We start from the raw sequence: 21,865 nt of genomic DNA, 5'->3' as shown, positions 1-21,865 counted from the left end.
GACTCCGTCTCAAAAAAAAAAAAAAAAAAAGATTAGCCGGGCGTGGCAGTGGGCGCCTGTAGTCCCAGCTACTCGGGAGGCTGAGGCAGAAGAATGCAGCTACCCGGGAGGCGGAGCTTGCAGTGAGCAGAGACGGTGCCACTGCACTCCAGCCTGGGCGAAAGAGTGAGACTCCATCTCAAAAAAAAAAAAATCATCATCATCATCATCCTTTCTCTGGGAGAACATTCTTGGGGTAGAGGACCAGCCAGATGCAAATAAAGTGAACACCAAGCAGTCAATGCTATAATTAATTCTTCTAACTACAATCACTGAAATTCATCCTTAGGCTCACATAAACATGCATCTATTTTTTAGAGATGAGTTTCTCACTTTATTGGCCAGGTTGGAGAGCAGTGCAGCAGTCACAGCTCACTGCTGCCTAAAATTCTTGGGCTCAGGGGATCCTCCCTCTTCGGTTTCCCAAGTAGCTGGGACTACTGGTGCACGCCACTGCGCCTGGCTAATCTAAAAAATATTTTGTAGTGATGAGGGAGTCTCACCATCTTGCCCAGGTTGGCCTCAAACTCCTGGGCTCAAGCGATCCTCCTGCCTTGGCCTCCCAAAGTGCTGGGATTACAGGTGTGAGCCACTGTACCTGACCTAAACATGCGCGTCTATATTAAGGGAGTAAGGAACTTGAGGAACTTATTTTTTTTTTTTTTTTTTTTTTTTTTGAGACAGAGTCTTGCTCTGTCGCCCAGGCTGGGGTGCAGTGGCCGAATCTCAGCTCACTGCAAGCTCCGCCTCCCGGGTTTAGACCATTCTCCTGCCTCAGCCTCCGGAGTAGCTGGGACTACAGGCGCCCGCCACCTCGCCCGGCTAGTTTTTTGTATTTTTTAGTAGAGACGGGGTTTCACCGTGTTAGCCAGGATGGTCTCGATCTCCTGACCTCGTGATCCGCCCGTCTCGGCCTCCCAAAGTGCTGGGATTACAGGCTTGAGCCACCGCGCCCGGCCGGAACTTATTTTAAATGTTTACAAAGAACTTGCTTCCAGCTGTCATTCAATCATTCATTCATTCATTCAGCAAATAATATTGGACAAACTCTTTGTGCCAGGCCCAGATACAGTTCTTGCCTCACAGTATAGCAACAATATGACAGATATTTTTTAATCCCTATGTAAGTACAGAAAAATGACACCGGATCCAATCTTAAAAAACCAGACAGCTGGGCACAGTGGCTCATGCCTGTAATCCCAACATTTTGGGAGGCCGAGGTGAGCAGGCTGCTTGAGCCCAGGAGTTTGAGCCTGGGCACCACAGCAAAACCCTGTCTCTTCAAAAAATTAGATAGGCATGGTGGTACACACTTGTAGCCCCAGCAACTGGGAAGGCTGAGGTGACAGGTTCACCTGATCCCAGCAAGCTGAGGTTGCAGTGGGTCGAGATTGTGCCACTGTACTCCAGCCTGGGCAAGAGTGAGATCCTGTCTCAAAAAACAAACAAACAAACAAAAAAACAGAAAACCAGGGAGGAAGTTTTTTTTTTTTTTTTTTTTTTTTTAGACAGAGTCTCGCTCTGTCTCCCAGGCTGGAGTACAGTGGCTGATCTCAGCTCACTGTAACCTCCATCTCTCAGGCTCAGGTGATCCTCCCACCTCAGACTCCTGAGTAGCTGGGACTACAGGCACATGCCATCACACCTGGCTAATTGTTACATTTTTTGTAGAGACAGGGTTTTGCCACGTTGTCCAGGCTAGTCTCAAACTCCTGGGCTCAACCAATTCACCCGCCTCAGCCTCCCAAAGTGCTGGGATTGCAGGCATGAGCCACTGTGCCTGGCCAACCAGGGAAGTCTTGTTGGTGCAGATGATGCCTAAGTTAAGAGCCTATGTAGCTACAGGCTACTTCAAATGAACTCCCTGGTCATGGTGACAGAATGCTTACTGACTTCCCATAAATTGTACTGCACCATTCCACTACTCGGGCTGTAGTGTTACTTTATGATTCAGAGTAGAATAAGTGGCCCTACTAAGAGCTTCCAAAAATCTAAGTCATGCGGGCTGCTTATTATCCAATGATAGAGTAAGTTTGTGATGACAGTCTGTGTTATCACAATTGCTAGCTAGTACCTTTTCCCTCTACCCTGTAGCCCTTCATTCCCTGACAGGGTCCTAAAGGAAGGAAAATGACTCAAAAGAATCAGGCTCAAACACAGGGCTTGTAAGTTTTTTGGCTGTCAAATTAAGTACAGGGCTACAGAAGTCCTATCCCACAGATCAGAGTTCCAACAAGTAACAGTCTGTGAGAAAGTAAGATGAAAACATTTCAGTGTTGTAGATACATATACTAGGTTAGTAAAGTCAAAAGAAAAGCTCCACTGAGATTTCTTGGCCAAAAAAAAAAAAAAAAAGGCTCTAAAATTTCTACATCCAACTTGTTTCTGCCAGTAAGGCTGGGCTTTTCACTGTGCCACCAGTAAACTCAAGGAAGGCTTCATCAGGATTACACTGAGGTTGTCCTAAGCAACCACAGCCCACCAAAGCAGTCTTAAGGAATGTTGCCACTTAATAAAGTCTTTAAGCAAGTTGGGACCAAGTTCTCAGATCTTCCCTTGACCAACTGTATTTACTCTTTTCAAGCTGATAGAAATCTGACAAACAAAAATCCCTGGGAAAAATGAAAGGTTCCAGGAAAGAATGACAGAGATTCGTAATTTGATAAAGACATCAAACAAACAACTGAAAATAACTTGCATTTAGCTTTTTGAACATCTAAAAATAGTACATATGCTCATTCTTTCTAATAAGCTGTCTCCAGCATGGGGATTTCATTGGCATAGTTTGTTCTTTGTTGTAACATGTTAGCTGTTTCTTAAGACATAATAGTCCTTTTTCTACATCAAAGGACTTAAGTAACTATACCTCTAACAACTAGTGTGTTGGTATCATTATCCCTACTTTCTTGGTTGTGAAACTGAGGCCCAGGGTAAATGAGGCTTGCTTGAGGCCAAAGATTCCTGTCTAGATTAAATAGAGAATTATCAACTCTGGAATTTCTAAATTAAAAGAAGCAATGAGACCAGCAATATAAAACAAATGTTTTAAACATAGGCTACAGAATTCTATTATAGATTTAGTCTGCTTGAAGCCTCTAAAATATACCTCACGAACTTGTTCTCGAAACACTGAGGAATAATCACAGTCTGTTTCTAAAGCACACAAAAACAGCACCAATGGCTGATTACCCCAGAGAGAGCAACAGCTCTAATATGGGTCAGGATCCATGTCCAAGGAGTCAGTCAGCTTTGTTTTACGTGCTGATCACAGACCGTACCTTTACTGAACAACACTTCTTGTTCACATGGCTCTAGACATAGGACAAAAATTTCTCCTATAAGACTGGAATTCCCTCCACTTAAGAGAAAGAGATCAACAAGCAATCGCTGCACACCTGCAAGACAAGGATACTACATGAGTCCTGTTAGGAGATTTGTTCATTTTTAAGTATGTTTTACACAAAAATAATTAAGAGTTTATACCTATTAAGAACCACCGAATTGTACACTTTAAAAGAGTTCTGTACATACATACAACTATCTAATCTACATATAAAATTCTACATAACTGAATGCCACAGAAAAGAACACTACTCAAAAAAAGAAATTTTGAAAATACCAGACCAAGTAAACCTGGTAGAATCTTTAGAACAGGTTTAGAGGCTGAGGTGGGAGGATTGCTTGAACCCAGGAGGCAGAGGTTAGAGTGCGCCGAGATGGTGCCACTGGACTCCAGCCTTGGTGACAGAGTGAGACTCTCTCAAAAAACAAAACAAAACAAAACAAAAAAAATGCTAGGTGCGGTAGCCTAGCCTGTAATCCCAGCACTTTGGGAGGCTGAGGTGGGCAGATCACTTGAGGCCAGCAGTTTGAGATCAGCCTGACTGACATGGCAAAACCCCATTGCTACTAAAAATACAAAAAAATTAGCCAGGCATGGTGGCACACCCCTGTAATCCCAGCTACTCGGACGGCTGCGGCAGGAGAATCACTTGAACCCAAGAGGTGGAGGTTGCAGTGAGCCGAGATTGCGCTACTGCACTCCAGCCTGAGTGACAGAGCAAGACTCTGTCTCAAAGAAACAAAAACAAAAACAAGCAAACAAAAAAACCCCACAGTTGTGTTCTAACTGTGGCTCAGCAATTAACCGGAGTGGGATTTGGGGCAGCTTAGTTAAATTTTCTGAGTATCAGGTTTGTCATTTGCAAAACAGAATAATACCATCTACCTTTCAATGTGGCTGTTAGATTAGAAATCCAGACACACATAATACGTATGAAAGATCTTCCTGGTGATCTTCAGAGCCAATGTTCCAGGCAACCCCGAGGAAAACAAAAATTACATCCCCATAATCATAATCAGTTAATAAGTTAACTCCCTACCTTCCAGTGGTCTCTGAGAAGAGAAACCAAGGTTCTAAAGTAACAAATGAATTTCTCAAATGTATTCATTATAAAACTTTAGCAAATTTAATTATCATCAGAAATGCTCAGTAGGCTATAAACAGAGATCTTGTGTGAATAATCAGTTGTTACTATTACTGCAAAGCAGAGTTTCTGCTGCTTCTCAGTACCTTTCATTTTCCACCTGCCTTTCTGTGCTCCCTAAAGAGTTCAACTCAAAATCAAATTAAACCTTAAATGTATATAATTCCACCTGCCACCAGAAAGAAAATAAACAATCATCCCTCCTCAGCCTCCCAAGTAGCCAGGACTATAGGCACACACCACCACACCTGGCTAATTTTTTTTTCCCCAGCTAATTTTTACAATTTTTTTTGTAGAGACAAGGTCTCACTATGTTACGCAGACTGGTCTCAAACTCCTGGGCTCAAGCAATCCTCTTGTCAAGGCCTCCCTAAGTGCTGGGATTACAAGCATGAGCCACCATGCCCAGGCCTGACCCACCATGCCCAGGCCTGACCCATGTAAAAGTTTTAGAGGTATATGCTTACTTACATTGAGTGAGGTCTTCATTTCACACAATTTGGAGCTAAAAACATACCTGCATATTTCAGCTTTGTAGTAATTCCTCAACTGTTAAAGTATAGGATTTTCATGCTTTCTCAGGAGTTATTCTATCCTAGTACTATTAGGAATGTCTATCCCTGCTCATGTCCCCATCATCACAAATTCTTATTCTTCCTACAAGACTCAATTTGAATGTCACATTCATGAGGTGTTCCTTTTTCTTCAACAAGCACATTCAAGCAGTGTTTCCTGATGTTCCTCTAGAGGACACAGAGTACTGTCCTAATTCCTCTTTGCTATGTCCCTAACCTACTCCACTACTGCATCTCAAATAAAAATTCAATTTTGAGACACGTGTCATCTGGCTGTACCTAGCAGAAATCATCCTTTTAATCCTCTGGTTACTCAATGCATTTACTGAGACTTTGGCACCTAATACATAATATTTCTTTCCGCTTGAACTTTAGGCAAGTCACTCAAGTTCCTCGAGACCTACTTTCCCCATTTTTTGAAAATTTATTTTTATTTTTATTTTTAGACAGAGTCTCCCTCTGTCGCCCAGGCTGGAGTGCGGTGGCACAATTTCAGCTCACTGCAACCTTCGCCTCCCAGGTTCAAGCGATTCTCCTGCCTCAGTCTCCTGAGTAGCTGGGATTACAGGCGCCTGCCACCACGCCCGGCTAATTTTTATATTTTTAGTAGAGATGGAGTTTTGCAATGTTGGTCAGGCTGGTCTCGAACTCCTGGCCTCAGGTGATCCACCTGCCTCAGCCTCCCAAAGTACTGGGATTACAGGCATGAGCCACCTCTCCCGGCCTACTTTCACATTTTTAAGATGGGGACAAAGATAGTTTCTATCTCAGAGTGTCGCTGGGGATTAAATGAAATAATGCACACAAGCACATAGCATGTAGGTTTCTGGTGTTGGAAAACTGGTGGGTTAAGACAACCCAAAAATTCTGTCACAAACATCTAAAAATTTTGAGTAAGACATAACAAAAAATTATTTCAAATACATATCTGAACTTATAAGAAAGAAAGAGAAAATTGATGAGGGAAGTTAAAACAGGAGAACTTCAGCTGCACTAACTGGGAATTTTAAAGGGTACACTGGGCCAAAAGATGTGGGTCTGGCTGGGCATGGTGGCTCATGCATGCAATCCCAGCACTTTGGGAGGACAAGGCAGGCAGATTACCTGAGGTTAGGAGTTCGAGACCAGCCTGGCCAACATGGTGAAACCCCATCTCTACTAAAAACACAAAAATTAGCCGGGCGTGGTAGCACGTGCCCAGCTACTCAGGAGGTTGAGGCAGGAGAAATGCTTGAACCAGGAGATGGAAGTTGTAGTAAGCTGGGATCGCACCACCGTACTCCAACCTGGGTGACAGAGTAAGACTCCGTCTCAAAACAAAAACAAAAACGTAAAGTGGCTGGTCTAACCATTTACTATCCCTTAGGTTCTGTCATCTGAAATAAGAAAAATTTTCCTTCAGACTCTAACTCCATCCCAATCTATCAAGATATAGGAAATATAAAGGGGAAACAGATAAGTAATAGCAATTCCAATAACAGTATTATATTAAAATGCTATGCAATAAGTACAGAGGTGGCCACGCGCATGGCTCACGCCTGTAATCCCACCACTTTGGGAGGCCCAGACTGGTGGATCACCTGAGGTCAGGAGTTTGAGATCAGCCTGGCCACCATGGCGACACCCTGTCTCTACTAAAAATACAAAAAATTAGCAGGGTGTGGTGATGCAGGCCTGTAGTCCCAGCTACTCAGGAGGCTGAGGCAGGAGAATCCCTTGAGCTCAGAAGGCAGAAGTTGCAAGGAACCGAGATCCCACAACTGCACTCCAGCCTGGGAGACAGAGCGAGACTCCGTCTCAAAATAAATAAATAAATAAATAATAAAAAAGAAGTATGGAGGTGTATAGGGAATAATTAAGAAGGGCAATTAGGCCGGGCGCGGTGGCTCAAGCCTGTAATCCCAGCACTTTGGGAGGCCGAGGCGGGCGGATCACAAGGTCAGGAGATCGAGACCACAGTGAAACCCCGTCTCTACTAAAAATACAAAAAAATTAGCCGGGCGCGGTGGCGGGCGCCTGTAGTCCCAGCTACTCAGGAGGCTGAGGCAGGAGAATGGCGGGAACCCGGGAGGCGGAGCTTGCAGTGAGCTGAGATCTGGCCACTGCACTCCAGCCTGGGCAACAGCGTGAGACTCCGTCTCAAAAAAAAAAAAAAAAAAAAAAAAAAAAGAAGGGCAATTAACCCAGACCTGGAGGCTAAGGAAGGCTTCCAGAGGTAATGAAATTTTAGCTAAATCTTGAAAGCTAATGAATAAGAAGACATCTCTTGTGCTCCGCTTCACATTCTGTGGGCCCAACTCTTTATTCCAGCCATTGCTCTGGCAATCATCTGTGTAACCTGATAGCATTTCACTTTGTGTACTGGTCGTCTCTTATTTTTTGTCTTCAGACTTCTAGTAACCACATTTGGAATACCTACAGGAACCTATTCGGCCATTCTGGCGCACATACAAACCTTGAAGTGTGAGGAAATTTATACCCATGGGGCAACCTTTGACCAATGGGGAAAGGAAGAGAGTGAATAAATACTTTTCTTTTCTGATCTTTAGCATCTCTGAGGCACAGTCTACAAAGCGCCTTAGAGGGTCTCCAGTGGAACTGAGCCTCAGTTGCCCACAGGAGTAACAAAGTCAATAACACACCCTCAGACACTCAGACTGGTCTTCCCTCTTTCCCTGTTTTCCTCTTTCCAAATCCCACTCATATTACTAATTGTACAAATACCCTTATCTCAGGCTCTGCTTTGGGGGGAAACCGAGGTTAAGACAGATTACCAGGAATTCATTATTTATATAGGAATGGAGGGAACTGAGAGTGTACCAGGTAGATATGCAAGTATCCAAATGTGTAGAATTGCAAATGCATACTACGTTTAGTAAAGTTAACTGCAGTTACCCATATGATTATTGCTACAAATTTATTCCTTGTCCTGTGGCCTCTAAATTTTGAATGCCACCACTATCCATCTAGTTGCTCTTGCTGGAAACCTGGACATCATGTTTGACCCCTCCCTCTCTTTATCCTTCCACATCTAATTAATTAGTCACAAAGTTTTCCTAAATACTCTTCAATTTTTCCCTATCTCTCTATTACTATTGCCATTGCCTTGTTTTGCTCTTTCATTTTTTCTTGCCAGGATTATTGCAATAACCATTCACTGGTGACTGATTCTCCTCATTTATGTAGTGAATATTTATAAATATTAACCTGTTAGTAATCTTTCAATCTGTCCCTATAGGATATAAAGATATAAGATATATACTTTTTTTGTTTGTTTATTTGTTTTATCTTTTTTTGGAGACAGGGTCTCACTTTATCACCCAGGCTGGAGTGCAGTGACGTGATCTTGGCTCACTGCAGCCTCAATCTCCCAAACTCAAACGATCCTCCCACCTCAGGCTCCCAAGTAGCTGGGACTACAGGCACACACCACCATGCCTGGCTAATTTTTTATGTTTTTGGTAGAAATGAGATTTTTGCCATGTTGCCTAGGCTGGTCTAGAACCCCTGAGCTCAAGTGATACGCCTGCCTCAGCCTCCCCAAGTGCTGGGACTAAAAGTGTGAGAGACCATGCCTGCCTCAGACTCCCAAAGTGCTGGGATTGAAGATGTGAGCCACCGTGCCTGGCCAAAAGTGCATACTGTATTCTGACTTCTCTCCTAGACTGTAAAGCATAGTTAAGAGCATAGGCTTTGAAGTAAGAGAACCGGTTCAATTACTAATTCTTCCATTAAACTCTCTGAAGACTCAGTCCCCTTATCTATTCACGGTAAGATATGAAAGGGCTAGAGCAGTCTTAGCCCTATGAACTCTCAAAACTAATAAACCAACACTCTCTTTAAAAATGAAGGCCGGGTGCAGTGGCTTAAGCCTGTAATCCCAGCACTTTGGGAGGCCGAGGCGGGCAGATCACAAGGTCAGGAGATCGAGACCATCCTGGTTAACACAGTGAAATCCCGTCTCTACTAAAAACACAAAAAATTGGCCAGGTGTGTGGTGGGCACCTGTAGTCCCAGCTACTTGGGAGGCTGAGGCAGGAGAATGGTGTGAACCTGGGAGGCGGAGCTTGCCGTGAGCCGAGATCATGCCACTGCACTCCAGCCTGGGCGACATACCAAGACTCCATCTCAAAAAAAAAAAAAAAAAAAAAAAAAAAAAAAAAAGGAAGAAGCGCAGCACTAAATAGAAATTGCCAGGAGTATAATCCAAATTAAGGAAGACAAAGACAATCCTCAGAGCACAGGAACCAGAAAAGCCAGATAAAATGGAGATAAAGGAGCAGTGGAGGAAGATCTTAAAGGAGGGGGATCTAGAGCTGTGAAGCTAAAAAAGCAATTCTGACTCACCCTTCTTTTCTAAAAATGTAAAAAGACCAACTTCAGATAAAAATTAGAAACAAAACGATTACAGTCAAATCCCATACAAAGTTATTATCAAAAAAGATAATAAAGATTAAAATAACATTCCTATAATGAAAGCACACGTAAGAACGACATGCCCACAAAACAGATGAAATCCATAACCTAATATTCCTGGGTTTTTTTTGAGACAGAGTCTCACTCTGTCACCAGGCTGGAATGCAATGGCACGACCTCAGCTCACTGCAACCTCAGCTCACTGCAACCTCCGCATCCTGGGTTCAAGCCATTCTCCTGCCTCAGCCTCCCGAGTAGCTAGGACTACAGGTGCACGCCACTACTATGCTCAGCTAATTTTTGTATTTTTAGTAGAGACAGGGTTTCACCATGTTGGCCAGGATGGTCTCGATCTCCTGACCTCGTGATCTGCCTGCCTCAGCCTCCCAGGGTGCTGGGATTACAGGCGTGAGCCACCACGCCCGGCCCTCCATAGCCTAATATTTCAAAATAAGCTAAAGTAAGAAAATGATAAATGTGGCCAGGCGCGGTGGCTCACACTTGTAATCCCAGAACTTTGGGAGGCCGAGGCAGGCAGATCACTTGAGTTCAGAGTTCGAGACCAGCCTGGCCAATATGGTGAAGCCCCATCTCTAATAAAAATACAAAAATTAGCTGGGCGTGGTAGCGCACACCTGTAGTCCCAGCTACTTGAGGGGCTGAGGCAGGGGAATCACTTGAACCCAGGAGGCAGAGGTTGCGATGAGCCAAGATCACACCACTGCACTCTAGCCTGAACAGAGCAAGACGCTATCTCAAAAAAAAAAAAAAAAAAAAAAAAAATAGGCCAGGTGTGGTGGCTTATGCCTGTAATCCCAGAACTTTGGGAGGTAGAGGCAGAGGCGGGTGGATCACAAGGTCAGGAGTTTAAGACCATCCTGGCTAACATGGTGAAACCCTGTCTCTACTAAAAATACAAAAAATTAGCCGGGCGTGGTGGCACACGCTTGTAGTCCCAGCTTCTTGGGAGGATGAGGCAGGAGAATCACTTGAACCCGGGAGGCAGAGGTTGCAGTGAGCCAAGATTGTGCCACTGCACTCCAGCCTGGTGACAGAGCAAGATGCCGTCTCAAAAAAAAAAAAAAAAAAAAAAAGGCCAGGCACAGTGGCTCACACCTGTAATCCCAGCACTTTGGGAGGCCGAGGTGGGCAGATCACAAGGTCAGGAATTTGAGACCAGCCTGACCAACGGGGTGAAACCCTGTCTCCACTAAAAGTACAAAAATTAGCCAGGTGGGGTGGCGCATACCTGTAATCCCAGCTACTCAGGGGGCTGAGACAGGAGAATCGCTTGAACCTGGGAGGTGGAAGTTGTGGTGAGCCAAGATTGTGCCACTGCACTCCAGCCTGGGCGACAGAGTGAGACTCCATTTTGAAAATAAATAAATAAATAAATAATAAAAAAATAAAAGAAAAGGCCTGGTGCAGTGACTCTTGCCTCTAAATCCCATCACTTTGGGAAGCTGAGGCAGGCAGATCACTTGAGCCCAGGAGTGTGAGAACAGCCTAGGTAACAAGGCAAAACCCTGTCTCTGCAAAAAAGAAGAAGAAATTAGCTGGGTGTGGTGGCATGTACCTGTAGTCCCAGTCACTCAGGAGGCTGTGATGGGAGGGTGGCTTGAGCCCAGGAGGTCAGGGCTGAAGTGAGTCATGTTTGGCAGCACTCCAGCCTGGGCAACAGAGTGACACCCTGTCTCTTAAAAAAAGAAAAAAGAAAAAAAGACAGAAACTTCACATGAAAAGAACTCACTACATATCTAAAAAATATGATTCAGAACAATCAATAAGATATGTTATATAGAAAAACCACAAGATATTAAAGAAAAATAAAAACTCCTTTGGGAATCCAGACAAAAGGACCAAGTCACTCATAAGGGAAAGAAAAACAGATTTTATCTGGACTGTTTTGACAACAACACTGTATGTCAAAAGATAATGAAAGAATACATTTAGGCTGGGTGTGGTGGCTCACACCTGTAATCCCAGCACTTTGGGAGGCCAAGGCGGGTGGATCATGAGGTCAGGAGTTCGAGGCCAGCCTGGCCAACATGGTGAAGCCCTGTCTTTACTAAAAATACAAAAATTAGCCAGGCATGGTGGCGGGTGCCTATAATCCCAGCTACTTGGAAGGCTAAGGCAGGAGATCGCTTGAACCGGGGAGGCAGAGGTTACAGTGAGCTGAGATTGTGCCACTGCACTCCAGCCTAGGCAACAAGAGCAAAACTCCATCTCAAAAAAAACCATTTAATATATTCAAGGAATACATGTGAGTCATGGATTCTATATCCAAATAAATTGGCTGTGAAACATAAAGGCAGCAGATAACTTATTGAACATTACCATGCACCCTCCTTTAGGAATCTATTAGAAATAAGCTTCAGATAAATGACTGGAGACACAAGGAATAAGGACTGGTGTGCAATGATCATCAACAGCTGCTAATATCATAAAATGAAAGACAACCAGATAATCATGTGCCTTCAGATGGAAGAACACACCACTACCTTGCCAAAAATTCAAACCTAAACCTAATCAAGCCTCAAGTTCAACTACCAATTTATAGAATATACATACAAGAAACACTCATTAGCCGGGCGCAGTGGCTCAAGCCTGTAATCCCAGCACTTTGGGAGGCCGAGACAGGCGGATCACGAGGTCAGGAGATCGAGACCATCCTGGCTAACCCGGTGAAACCCCGTCTCTACTAAAAAATACAAAAAACTAGCCGGGCGAGGTGGCGGGCGCCTGTAGTCCCAGTTACTTGGGAGGCTGAGGCAGGAGAATGGCATAAACCCAGGAGGCGGAGCTTGCAGTGAGCTGAGATCCGGCCACTGCACTCCAGGCCGGGCGACAGAGTGAGACTCCGTCTCAACAAAAACAAAAAAAACAAAAAAAACAAAAAAACACTCATTAAATCAACAAAATGCAGACTGTGGGAAAACTACACCAAAAACCCAGTTTCTTCAACAATTAAATTACAAGGGGAAAAAAAAGAAATGGAGGGAAAATCTGTATGTTAAGAGACTTAAAAAACATTTCAACCAATTATAATGTGTAATCCTTATTCACTTCCTAAGTTAAATAAACACATTTGAAAAAACATGCTGAAATTATATTTATGAGGCAACTGGAAACTCAAACACTGATTAAATACTTAATGATACCAAAGAATTCTTATTGATTTGGTTTTTTACTGTTAGGAGAAAGCAAGTTGGGTAAAATATAGATAAAATAAGATTTGCTGTAGGTTGTCAACTGTTGATGCTGGGTGACAGATACGTGGGCAATGTTGTTTACTTTTGTACATGTTTTAAAATTTCCACATAAGGAGTTAAAATATTAACTATGTCTGGTCTACAACTTGTGTGTTTAACAAACGGCAATTATCATTATTATTATTAGTTAACTCTGAATATTTACTAAATGAATGAGTTTAGACATAGATAAGAATGAATGATTTATCAACAAATATGAAACATTATTATGGAGAAAATATGAAATCTAAGAGCATTCATGTCATCAATGTCAGTTGTAAGAGTGGAGCTCACTCACCCAGGGCCTGGGAGAATGAATGAACCAATAATCTCTCTTGATAAGTCAGGGAAAGAGGTTTGGGTAGCTGAAATAAAAAGTGAGAACCAGTAAATCAGTAAAATTGTGGGGTTAGATAAAGCAAAATGAAGTAGAAAATGGTGCCAGAAATTATAAAGCCAAATGAAATATGTGTCTTTAAGTGAAAAAACATAACTTAGCAAATATGGTATCCAACTTCAATATCCTATAAGCACATATGATGGAGGTTTCCACATTTAAGCAGGACTGCAATACATTTAGCAAATGTAAGGTAAAGGAAAAAGATTATAAGTTAAAAATTATTTAAACAAAAAAAAGCCAAATAAAGTGAATGTACTACTCTGGCCTTTCTCTGAGAACAGAAGTCAAACACAAAGACCTCACAAAAATAGCTGGGAAACTCAATCTGGAGGAAGTGGTTAAAGATAAAACCAAAAGCTAATAAACCCCAAACTTTCAGGGAATGTTCTTATCTTACCTAAAATCTTATTGGAAACAGACCAAAAGAGCCTCTTAATGTTTAGGAGCTCTTTTGTGGGCACAGGGGAAGAAAAACCATGGGCTTAAAGGGTCACTGTGCCACGCATGGCACAGTTGCTCAGTACAACTTTCTCCTTTAGAGAGATAACCGACATCCCTTAGCAAACACTGACAACTTCCTTCTTACGCTGTCTCACTTTCTTCAACCATTTATATGCCCTTCCACTGCCTTTTCTACAAGTTTATGTTAATTCTAATCAGTTAATTCTGAATTTTGGCTTAGCTCAGTTCCTAACAGCTATTTGGGAGTCTATTTACGTTCTTCCAACAGTTAGCCTTGTTGCCTTCTACTCCCGGTTGGAAGGCAAGCTGATATGAAGCCAGGATTTCAGGAGCTACTGTAGTAAGAAAAAACCAAGTAAAGATAGCAAAGACTTGCTGGCCAAAGTCACAGCTTGGAAGATGGCTCAGAGGTAGGATTATATGTAAGAGATGCTGTGTAAATGATACGGGGGAAACAGGTAAGGGAGGAAAAGAAATTAGACTGCAGAAGGACTTAGTAAAGATTCTGATTTTAGTTGCAAGGGGAAGCCCTAAAATAAGGAGTAAAAGATCAAAGTCATGGCCATGCACGGTGGCTCATGCCTGTAATCCCAGCACTTTAGGGGGCCGAGGCCGGCAGATCATGAAGTCAGGAGATCTAGACCTTCCTGGCTAACACGGTGAGACCCTGTCTCTATTAAAAATACAAAAAAATTAGCCAGGTGTGATGGTGGGCGCCTGTAGTCCCAGCTACTCAGGAGGCTGAGGCAGGAGAATGGCGTGAACCTGGGAGGCAGAGCTTGCAGCGAGCCGAGACTGCGCCACTGCACTCCAGCCTGGGCGACAGAGCAAGACTCTGTTTCCGAAAAAAACAAAAAAACAAAAAAAACAAAAAACAAAAAAAACAAAGTCATAAGAAAAGGCAGTAACTTGGAGAGTAAAGTACCCCTTTGGTGGTTACTTTCCTTCTCATGCCTTCTCTCCTAATAGTTGACACTATTACTTCTCAAGCCTCCAAGTGTTAGAGGAACTTACTTGCATGGGACTTCCAAGATTTCTAATTCTAAACTGGGCCAAAAATAACTTTTCTAAAATTCAGAGATTATAGAGCAAAGAAAGTTTACACATCCATTATAAACTTTTAGATGGTAGCTAATACAGCCCTGCGAAGACCATCAAAAATCCCAAGCTCTTTGCAAATCAAAACTACAGTAAGATACTAACTCATGCTTATTGGGATGACTACTATTAAGAAAAAAATATGCTGGGCGTGGTGGCTCATGCCTGTAATCCCAGCACATTGGGAGGCTGAGGTGGGTGGATCACGAGGTCAGGAGTTCGAGACCAGCCTGGCCAACATGGTGAAACCCTGTCTCGATACTAAAAATACAAAAATTAGCTGGGTGTGGTGGTATGCACCTGTAATCCTAGCTACTCAGGAGGCTGAGGCAGGAGAATCACTTGAACCTGGGAGGAGAGGTTGCAGTAAGCTGAGATTGCGTCATTGCACTCCAGCCTGGGCAACAGAGCAAGACTCCTTCTCAAAAACAAAAAACAAACAAACAAAAATAAGCAGAAAATACGTATCGGGAAGGAAGTGGAGAAACTGGAACTATAGACTAGGCATGGTGGCTCACCCTTGTAAATCCAGCACTTTGAGAGGCCAAGGTAGAGGATCACTTGAGCCCAGCAGTTCGAGACCAGACTGAGCAACATAGTGAGACTCTGTCTCTTAAAAAAAAAGAAAAAAGAAAAAATACACACACACACACACACATATATATACACACACACATACATATATCTATATATGTAGCCACGCATGGTGGCTCATGCCTGTAATCCCAGCACTTTGGGAGGCCAAGGTGGGTGGATCATCTGAGATCAGGAGTTTGAGACCAGCCTGATCAACATGGAGAAACCCCGTCTCTACTAAAAATACAAAATTATTGTATGTGTATAAAAATATATATATATACACACACACACACGTTTATTTTAATTTATTTATATATATATTTTGAGACAGAATTTCCCTCTGTTGCCAAGGCTAGAGTGCAGTGGTACGATCTCAGCTCACTGCAACCTTCACCTCTTGGGTGCAAGCAATCCTCACACCTCAGCCTCCTGAGTATCTGGGACTACAGGTGTGTGCCACCATGCCTGGCTAATTTTTGTATTTTGGGAGCAATATAGTGAGACCCCCTCATCTCAACAAAAAATAAAAAGTTAGCTGGGTGTGGCAATGTATGACCATGGTTCCAGCTACTCAGGAGGCTGAGATAGGAGCATCACTTGACCATAGAAGGTCAGTGCTGCAGTGAGCCATGATCACACCATGGCACTCCAGCCTGGGTGTCAGAACGAAATCCTGTCTCACAAACAAAACAAGTAAAGAAAGAAAGAGGTTGGAGCTCTTGTACACTGTTGGTGGGAATGTAAAATGGTATAGCCACTGCAGAAAATAGTATGGCAGTTCGTTAAAAAATTAAACACAGAAATAGCATATAATCCAGCAACTACACTTCTCAGTATAAACCCAAAGAACTGAAAGAGGGTCTCAAAGAAATATTTGTACATCCATATTCACAGCTGCATTATTCACAATAGCTAAAATGTGGAGGCAACCCAAGTGTCCGTGGATGGATGAATGGCTAAGCAAAATGTGGTATATCCATAAAATAGAATATTCCTCAGTCTTAAAAAGGAAGTAAATTCTGCAGAATGCTACGATGTGGATGAACCTTGAGGATGTTATGCTAAGTAAGCCAATCATGAAAAGATTGGAGGTGGAGGCGGGCAGATCACTTGAGGCCAGAAGTTCAAGACTAGCCTGGCCAACATGGCGAAACCCCATTTCTACCAAAAATACAAAAACTAGCCGGGTGTAGTGGCATGCACCTGTAGTCCCTGCTACTCATGAGGCTGAGGCACAAGACATGCTTGAACCCAGGAGGCAGAGGCTGCAGTGAGCTGAGATCATGCCACTGTACCCCAGCCAGGGTGATGGAGCGAGACTGTATCAAAAAAAAAAAAAAAAAAAAAAAAAAAAAAGACAAATACTGTATGATTCCACTTACATGAGGTACTTAGAGGTAGTCAAAATCATAGAAACAGAAAGTAGAATGGTAGCTGCCACGGGCTAGGAGGAGGAGGACGTTAGTATTTAATGGTAATAGAGTTTCAGTTTTACAAGATAAAGGTTATAGAGATGGAGGGTGGTAATGGTTGCACAACATTATAAATGTGCTTAATACCACTGAACTGTACACTTGACCCGAATTTTCTTCCCATTACCCTAATGGAATTCCCCATCTATTCTCTAAACAAATAAGCAGCTGTACCCCAGGAAGCAACACACCCAACATTATTTTATTGGAAGCCCCCACCCTAATCAGAAGCACCCAAAATCCACTTGAGAGAAAATACAGAAAAGTAGGAAAGGAAGGCCAAAAGTGAATGGAAATGCATATATACACTGTACTGGAGGTCCTGGCCAGGGCAATGAGATAATTTTTTTTTCTTTTTTTCTTTTTTTAAAGAGTCGGGCATGGTGGCTCACGCCTGTAATCACAACATTTTGAGAGGGCAAGGTTGGGGGTATCACTTCTGTCCAAGGAGTTCTAGACCAGGCCTAGGCAATATAGTGAGATCCTGTCTCTATACAAAAAAAAAGTCCAGGTGTGGTGGTGCATGCCTGTAGTCTCAGCTGCTTGGGAGGCTTAAGGAGAATCACCTGAGCCTGGGGAGGTCGAGGTTACAGTGAGCTGTGATTGAGTCACTGCACTCCAGCCTGGACAACAAAGTGAGACTCTGCCTAAAAAAAAAAAAAGAAAAAAAGAAAGTAGCCGGGCATGGTGGCACATGCCTGTAGTCCTAGTTACTTAGTTACTTGGGAGCCTGAGGTGGGAGGGCTGCTTGAGCCCAGGAGTTTGGGGTTACAGTGAGCTATGACCACACAACTGCACACAAGCCTCGGTGACAGAGTGAGACTGTCTCCAAAAATAAAATTAATGTAATTTAATTTTTAAAAAGAATAAAGATTAGAAGGAAAATATAATACTGTTTTTATTTACAGGCAATATGATGATAAGGTCCTAATCAAATCTATAATTTAAAAGGTCACAGCACATAATGCCAAAATACAAAAATCAATTGTGTTTCTATACACATGCAATAAACAATGAAAACAGAAAAACTACCAATTACAATATCATTAAAAATATTTACCTAGGAATAAATTTATCAAGACATGTTCAAAATCTCTACATTGGGCTGGGTGTGGTGGCCCATGCCTATTATCCCAGCACTTTAGGAGACTGAAGTGGGAGGACAGCTTGAGCCCAGGAGTTTGAAACTAGCCTGAGCAACATAGTGAGACATCTCTACTAAAATAAAAATTTAAAAAATTAGCTGGGCATGGTGGCATATGCCTGTAGTCCCACCTACTCGGGAGGCTGATGTGGAGATCACTTGAGTCCAGGAGGTTGAGGCTGCAGTGAGCTTTGATCATACCACTGCACTCCAGCCTGGACGACAGAGTAAGACTGTCTCAAGAAAAAAAAAAAAAAAATCATCACTGAAAATTACAAAACTCAGTTGAGAGAAACTAAGGGAAACTTAAATAAATACATACACAATTATGTGTTAATGACAGCGATATGTTCTGAGAAATGCATTGTTAGGTGACTTCCTTGTGCAAACATCATAGAATGTACTTACACAAACCTAGATAGTATAGCCTACTACATACTTAGGCTATATGGTATAGTCTATTGCTCCTAGGCTACAAACCTGTATAACATGTTATTACATACCATAGGTAATAGTAACACAATGGTAAGTATTTGTGTACTTAAACATATCTAAACATAGAAAAGGTACAGTAAAAATACGGTATTACAATCTTATGGGACCACATATGCAGCCAGTCATTGACCAGAAATCGTTATGTGGCACATGACTATATATACCATGTTCAAGGATCAAAAGATTCAATATTAAGATGTCAAATCTGAGCTGGGTGAGGTGGCTCATGCATGTAATCCTAGCACTTTGGGAGGCCAAGGTGGGTGGATCGCTTGAACCCGGGAGTTCAAGACCAGCCTGGCCAACATGGTGAAACCCTGTCTCTATAAACTACAAAAATTAGCCAGGTGTGGTGGCACACACCTGTAATCCTAGCTAATTGGGAGGCTGAGGCACGAGAATCAGTTGAACCTGGGAGGTGGAGGCTGCAGTGAGGTGGTGCAGTGAGAAGGTGCAGTAGAGGTGGAGATTGCACCACTGCACTCAGCCTGGGTGACAGAGCAAGACTCTGTCTCAAAAAGAATACAAAACAAAGACAAAACCATAAACAAACATCTACACAAAGGTCAGATGGGCAGAGATTTCTTAGACTGGACACAAAAAGCAATAACCATAAAAGACAAAATCAGTAATTTGGATTTCATCGACATTAAAAACTTTTCTCCAAGAGACACCATTAAATAAAAAGACAAGCCACAGACTGGTGGAAAATATTCACAACACATATCTCACAAAAGACTTGAATCTAGACTATATTAAGAATTCCTATAATCAATAATGGAAAGGCAAACAACTCAATTAAAAAAATAGACAAAGGCTTTGAGCAGACACTTCATGAACATATATAAATGGCCAATAAACATATGAAAAGGTTTTCAGCATCATTACCATCAGGGAAATGTAAATTAAAACCACAATGAGATACCACTACATACATACCTACTAGAATGGTTAAAATGAAAAAGACTGACAACACCAAGGGTTGATGAAGACGTGAAGCAAACACAACTCTTATAAACTGTTTCATAAAATGGTACAACCACTTTAGAAAACCGGTAGTTTCTAATAAAGTAAACCCTACAGCCGAGAATATTTTCACAAAAAGACCTGCAGAAAAATGCTCATAATAGCTTTATGCAAGATAGCCAAAAATTAGAAACAACCCAAATAACTAACTGTCAATAGGACAGATAAATAAATAGTAGTATATTCATTCAATGGAATACTACTCAGCCTAAAAAGCAACAGATTAGTTATACTTTCAATAACATGAATGAATCTGAAAAATATGTTGAACAAAAGAAGCCAGAACAAAACTGTATGATTCCATTTATATGAAGTTTATAAACAAATAAAATTAATATGTAGTGATAGAAACAGAAGAGTAGTTGACTCCGAAGATCGAATACTTACTAGAAAGAAGCACAAAGGAACTTTCAGAGGTGATGGAATTGTTCTAGATTCAGATAATGGTAATTTAGGTGTATATTTAGTATCTGTGCATTTTACTGTGTATAAATTATTTCCCAATAAAAGGGGTGAAAAAGCCATGTATTTGCATTAATTTTTTGTTTTATAGTACAAAAGTCAGTTGAAAATAACACATCCTTTTAATCACCAGAAATAACAGAAGAAAGTTTGTCTCCCATTTCAAGTAATATGGCAACATCACGATTGAATTTTTCCAAAGAAAAACAATTTTAGAACAATCTACAGTGGATCTTTCTCAGCTTTTGGGCCACCAACCACTGGGGAGACTATGTTCTCATATCTACATGCTCCTTAGTTTCTTAACCAAAGGTGACTAAAGTTCAAATATTACATGGGAAGTCTACGAATTTTTTAACGTTCCTTCGTGCTTCTTTCCAGTCAATTCTCAACTGCAGAGTCAACTGCTCCTCTGATTTATATATTAACATTTCTTGTTCATGAACTTCATATAAATAGAATCTTTTGAAGCACATTTAGAGTATATCTTTTTTTTTTTTGAGATGGGGTCTCGCTCTGTTGCCCAGGCTGGAGTGCAGTGGCGTGATCTCGGCTCACTGCAACCTTCACCTCCTGGGTTCAAGCAAATCTCCTGCCTCAGCCTCCCCAGTAGCTAGGAATACAGATGTGCGCTACCACGCCCAGCTAATTTTTGTCTTTTTAGTAGAGACAGGGTCTCACCACATTGGCCAGGCTGGTCTCAAAACTCCTGACCTCAAGTGATCCACCCGCCTTGGCCTCCCAAAGGGATTACAGGCATGAGCCACTATGCCTGGCCTAGAGTATGTCTTTTTTTTTTTTTAAATAAAAATGTACCATTACTCAAAAACATAGGAAACCAGTGACTATGACAAATGAATATCTAAATCCTTCCTAGTAACCAAATCAAAGAGCAACTAAAGAGTACATGGCTAACAAAGTATGTGATGTAAAAATATATTAGAAATAAAGTTTTGTAAACTATAATGCACTAGGGGCCAGGCATGATGGCTCACGCCTGTAATTCCAGCACTTTGGGAGGCTGAGGTAGGCAGATCACCTGAGGTCAGGAGTTCGAGACTAGCCTGGTCAACATGGCGAAATCTCGTCTATACTAAAAATACAAAATCAGTCAGGCATGGTGGCGTGCGCCTGTAATCCCAGTTACTTCGGAGGCTGAGGCAGGAGAATTGCTTGAACCTGGGAGGTGGAGGTTGCAGTGAACTGAGATCACATTACTGCACTGTAGCCTGGGTGACAGAGCCTTGCTCTGTCAAAACAAAACAAAACTATAATGCATGTATTGGATATTATTTATCTTCAATAAACTAGAAGAGTCAAAAAATCGCTTTTCACCTTAAGTTTTGGATATATGTAGCGCAAAGAATCTGCAGTTCCCATGTCAGCATCATCAGGAATACACACAATATCTGGCTTCATTTTCATCTTGAATTCTGCACATAGAGCCTTTTGAACATCCCTGGTTGTAACCACAATGACTTCTATAGGACAAAAGAAAAAAAGAAAGAAAAGCAAAAACTTATTCATGTAGACAGTGGTTTCACTATTTCAATTAGATTTGGTCTATTTCTAGGTATAATAACAACTGCTAATATTATTGCGCCTCTTCAATGTGTTTTACCTGCATTCCCCCAATTAATTCTTTTTTTTTTTTTTTTTTTACAGACAAGGTCTTAGCCACTCAGGCTGGAGTGCAGTGGCACTATCACAGCTCACTGCAGCCTCAACCTCCCGAGGTCAGGCAATCCTCCCACCTCAGCCTCCCAAGTAGCTGAGACTACAGGCATGTGCCACCATGCTTGGCTAATTTTTGTACATTCTGTAGAAATGAGGTTTTACTCTGTTGCCCAGGCTGGTCTCCAACTCCTGGGCTCAAAGGATCCACCAGCCTTGGCCTCCCAAAGGGTTGCAATTGCAGGCGTGAACCACTGCGTCTGGCCTCCCCTAATTAATTCT

The 21,865-nt window shown here is 42.1% G+C and overlaps 1 protein-coding gene and 1 long non-coding RNA gene across 9 annotated transcripts in view; both read right to left on the bottom strand.

Annotated features, from left to right (window-relative positions):
- Positions 1–19,485, bottom strand: part of LOC144333844 (uncharacterized) — a 30,531-nt gene extending 11,046 nt beyond the window's left edge. Inside the window, exon 1 of the long non-coding RNA XR_013402934.1 lies at positions 18,929–19,485. This is a non-coding gene — a long non-coding RNA (uncharacterized LOC144333844). The remainder of the gene's footprint in view (positions 1–18,928) is intronic.
- EIF2B3 (eukaryotic translation initiation factor 2B subunit gamma) overlaps positions 1–21,865 on the bottom strand; it is a 147,316-nt gene that overhangs the window by 118,101 nt on the left and 7,350 nt on the right. For all 8 annotated transcript variants that reach the window (XR_013406584.1, XR_013406604.1, XR_013406558.1 and 5 more), the window contains 1 exon segment: positions 21,245–21,390. Coding sequence is in view for 4 of the 8 variants with exons in the window: in XM_077971373.1 (XP_077827499.1) it covers positions 21,245–21,390 (146 nt within the window). In the remaining 4 variants the exon portion in view is untranslated.

This window comes from Macaca mulatta, chromosome 1 (assembly GCF_049350105.2).
Source record: "Macaca mulatta isolate MMU2019108-1 chromosome 1, T2T-MMU8v2.0, whole genome shotgun sequence".
Taxonomy (NCBI): Eukaryota; Metazoa; Chordata; class Mammalia; order Primates; family Cercopithecidae; genus Macaca; species Macaca mulatta.
The sequence above is the reverse complement of the archived record's forward strand: the minus strand, read 5'-3'. Positions and strand labels throughout refer to the sequence as shown.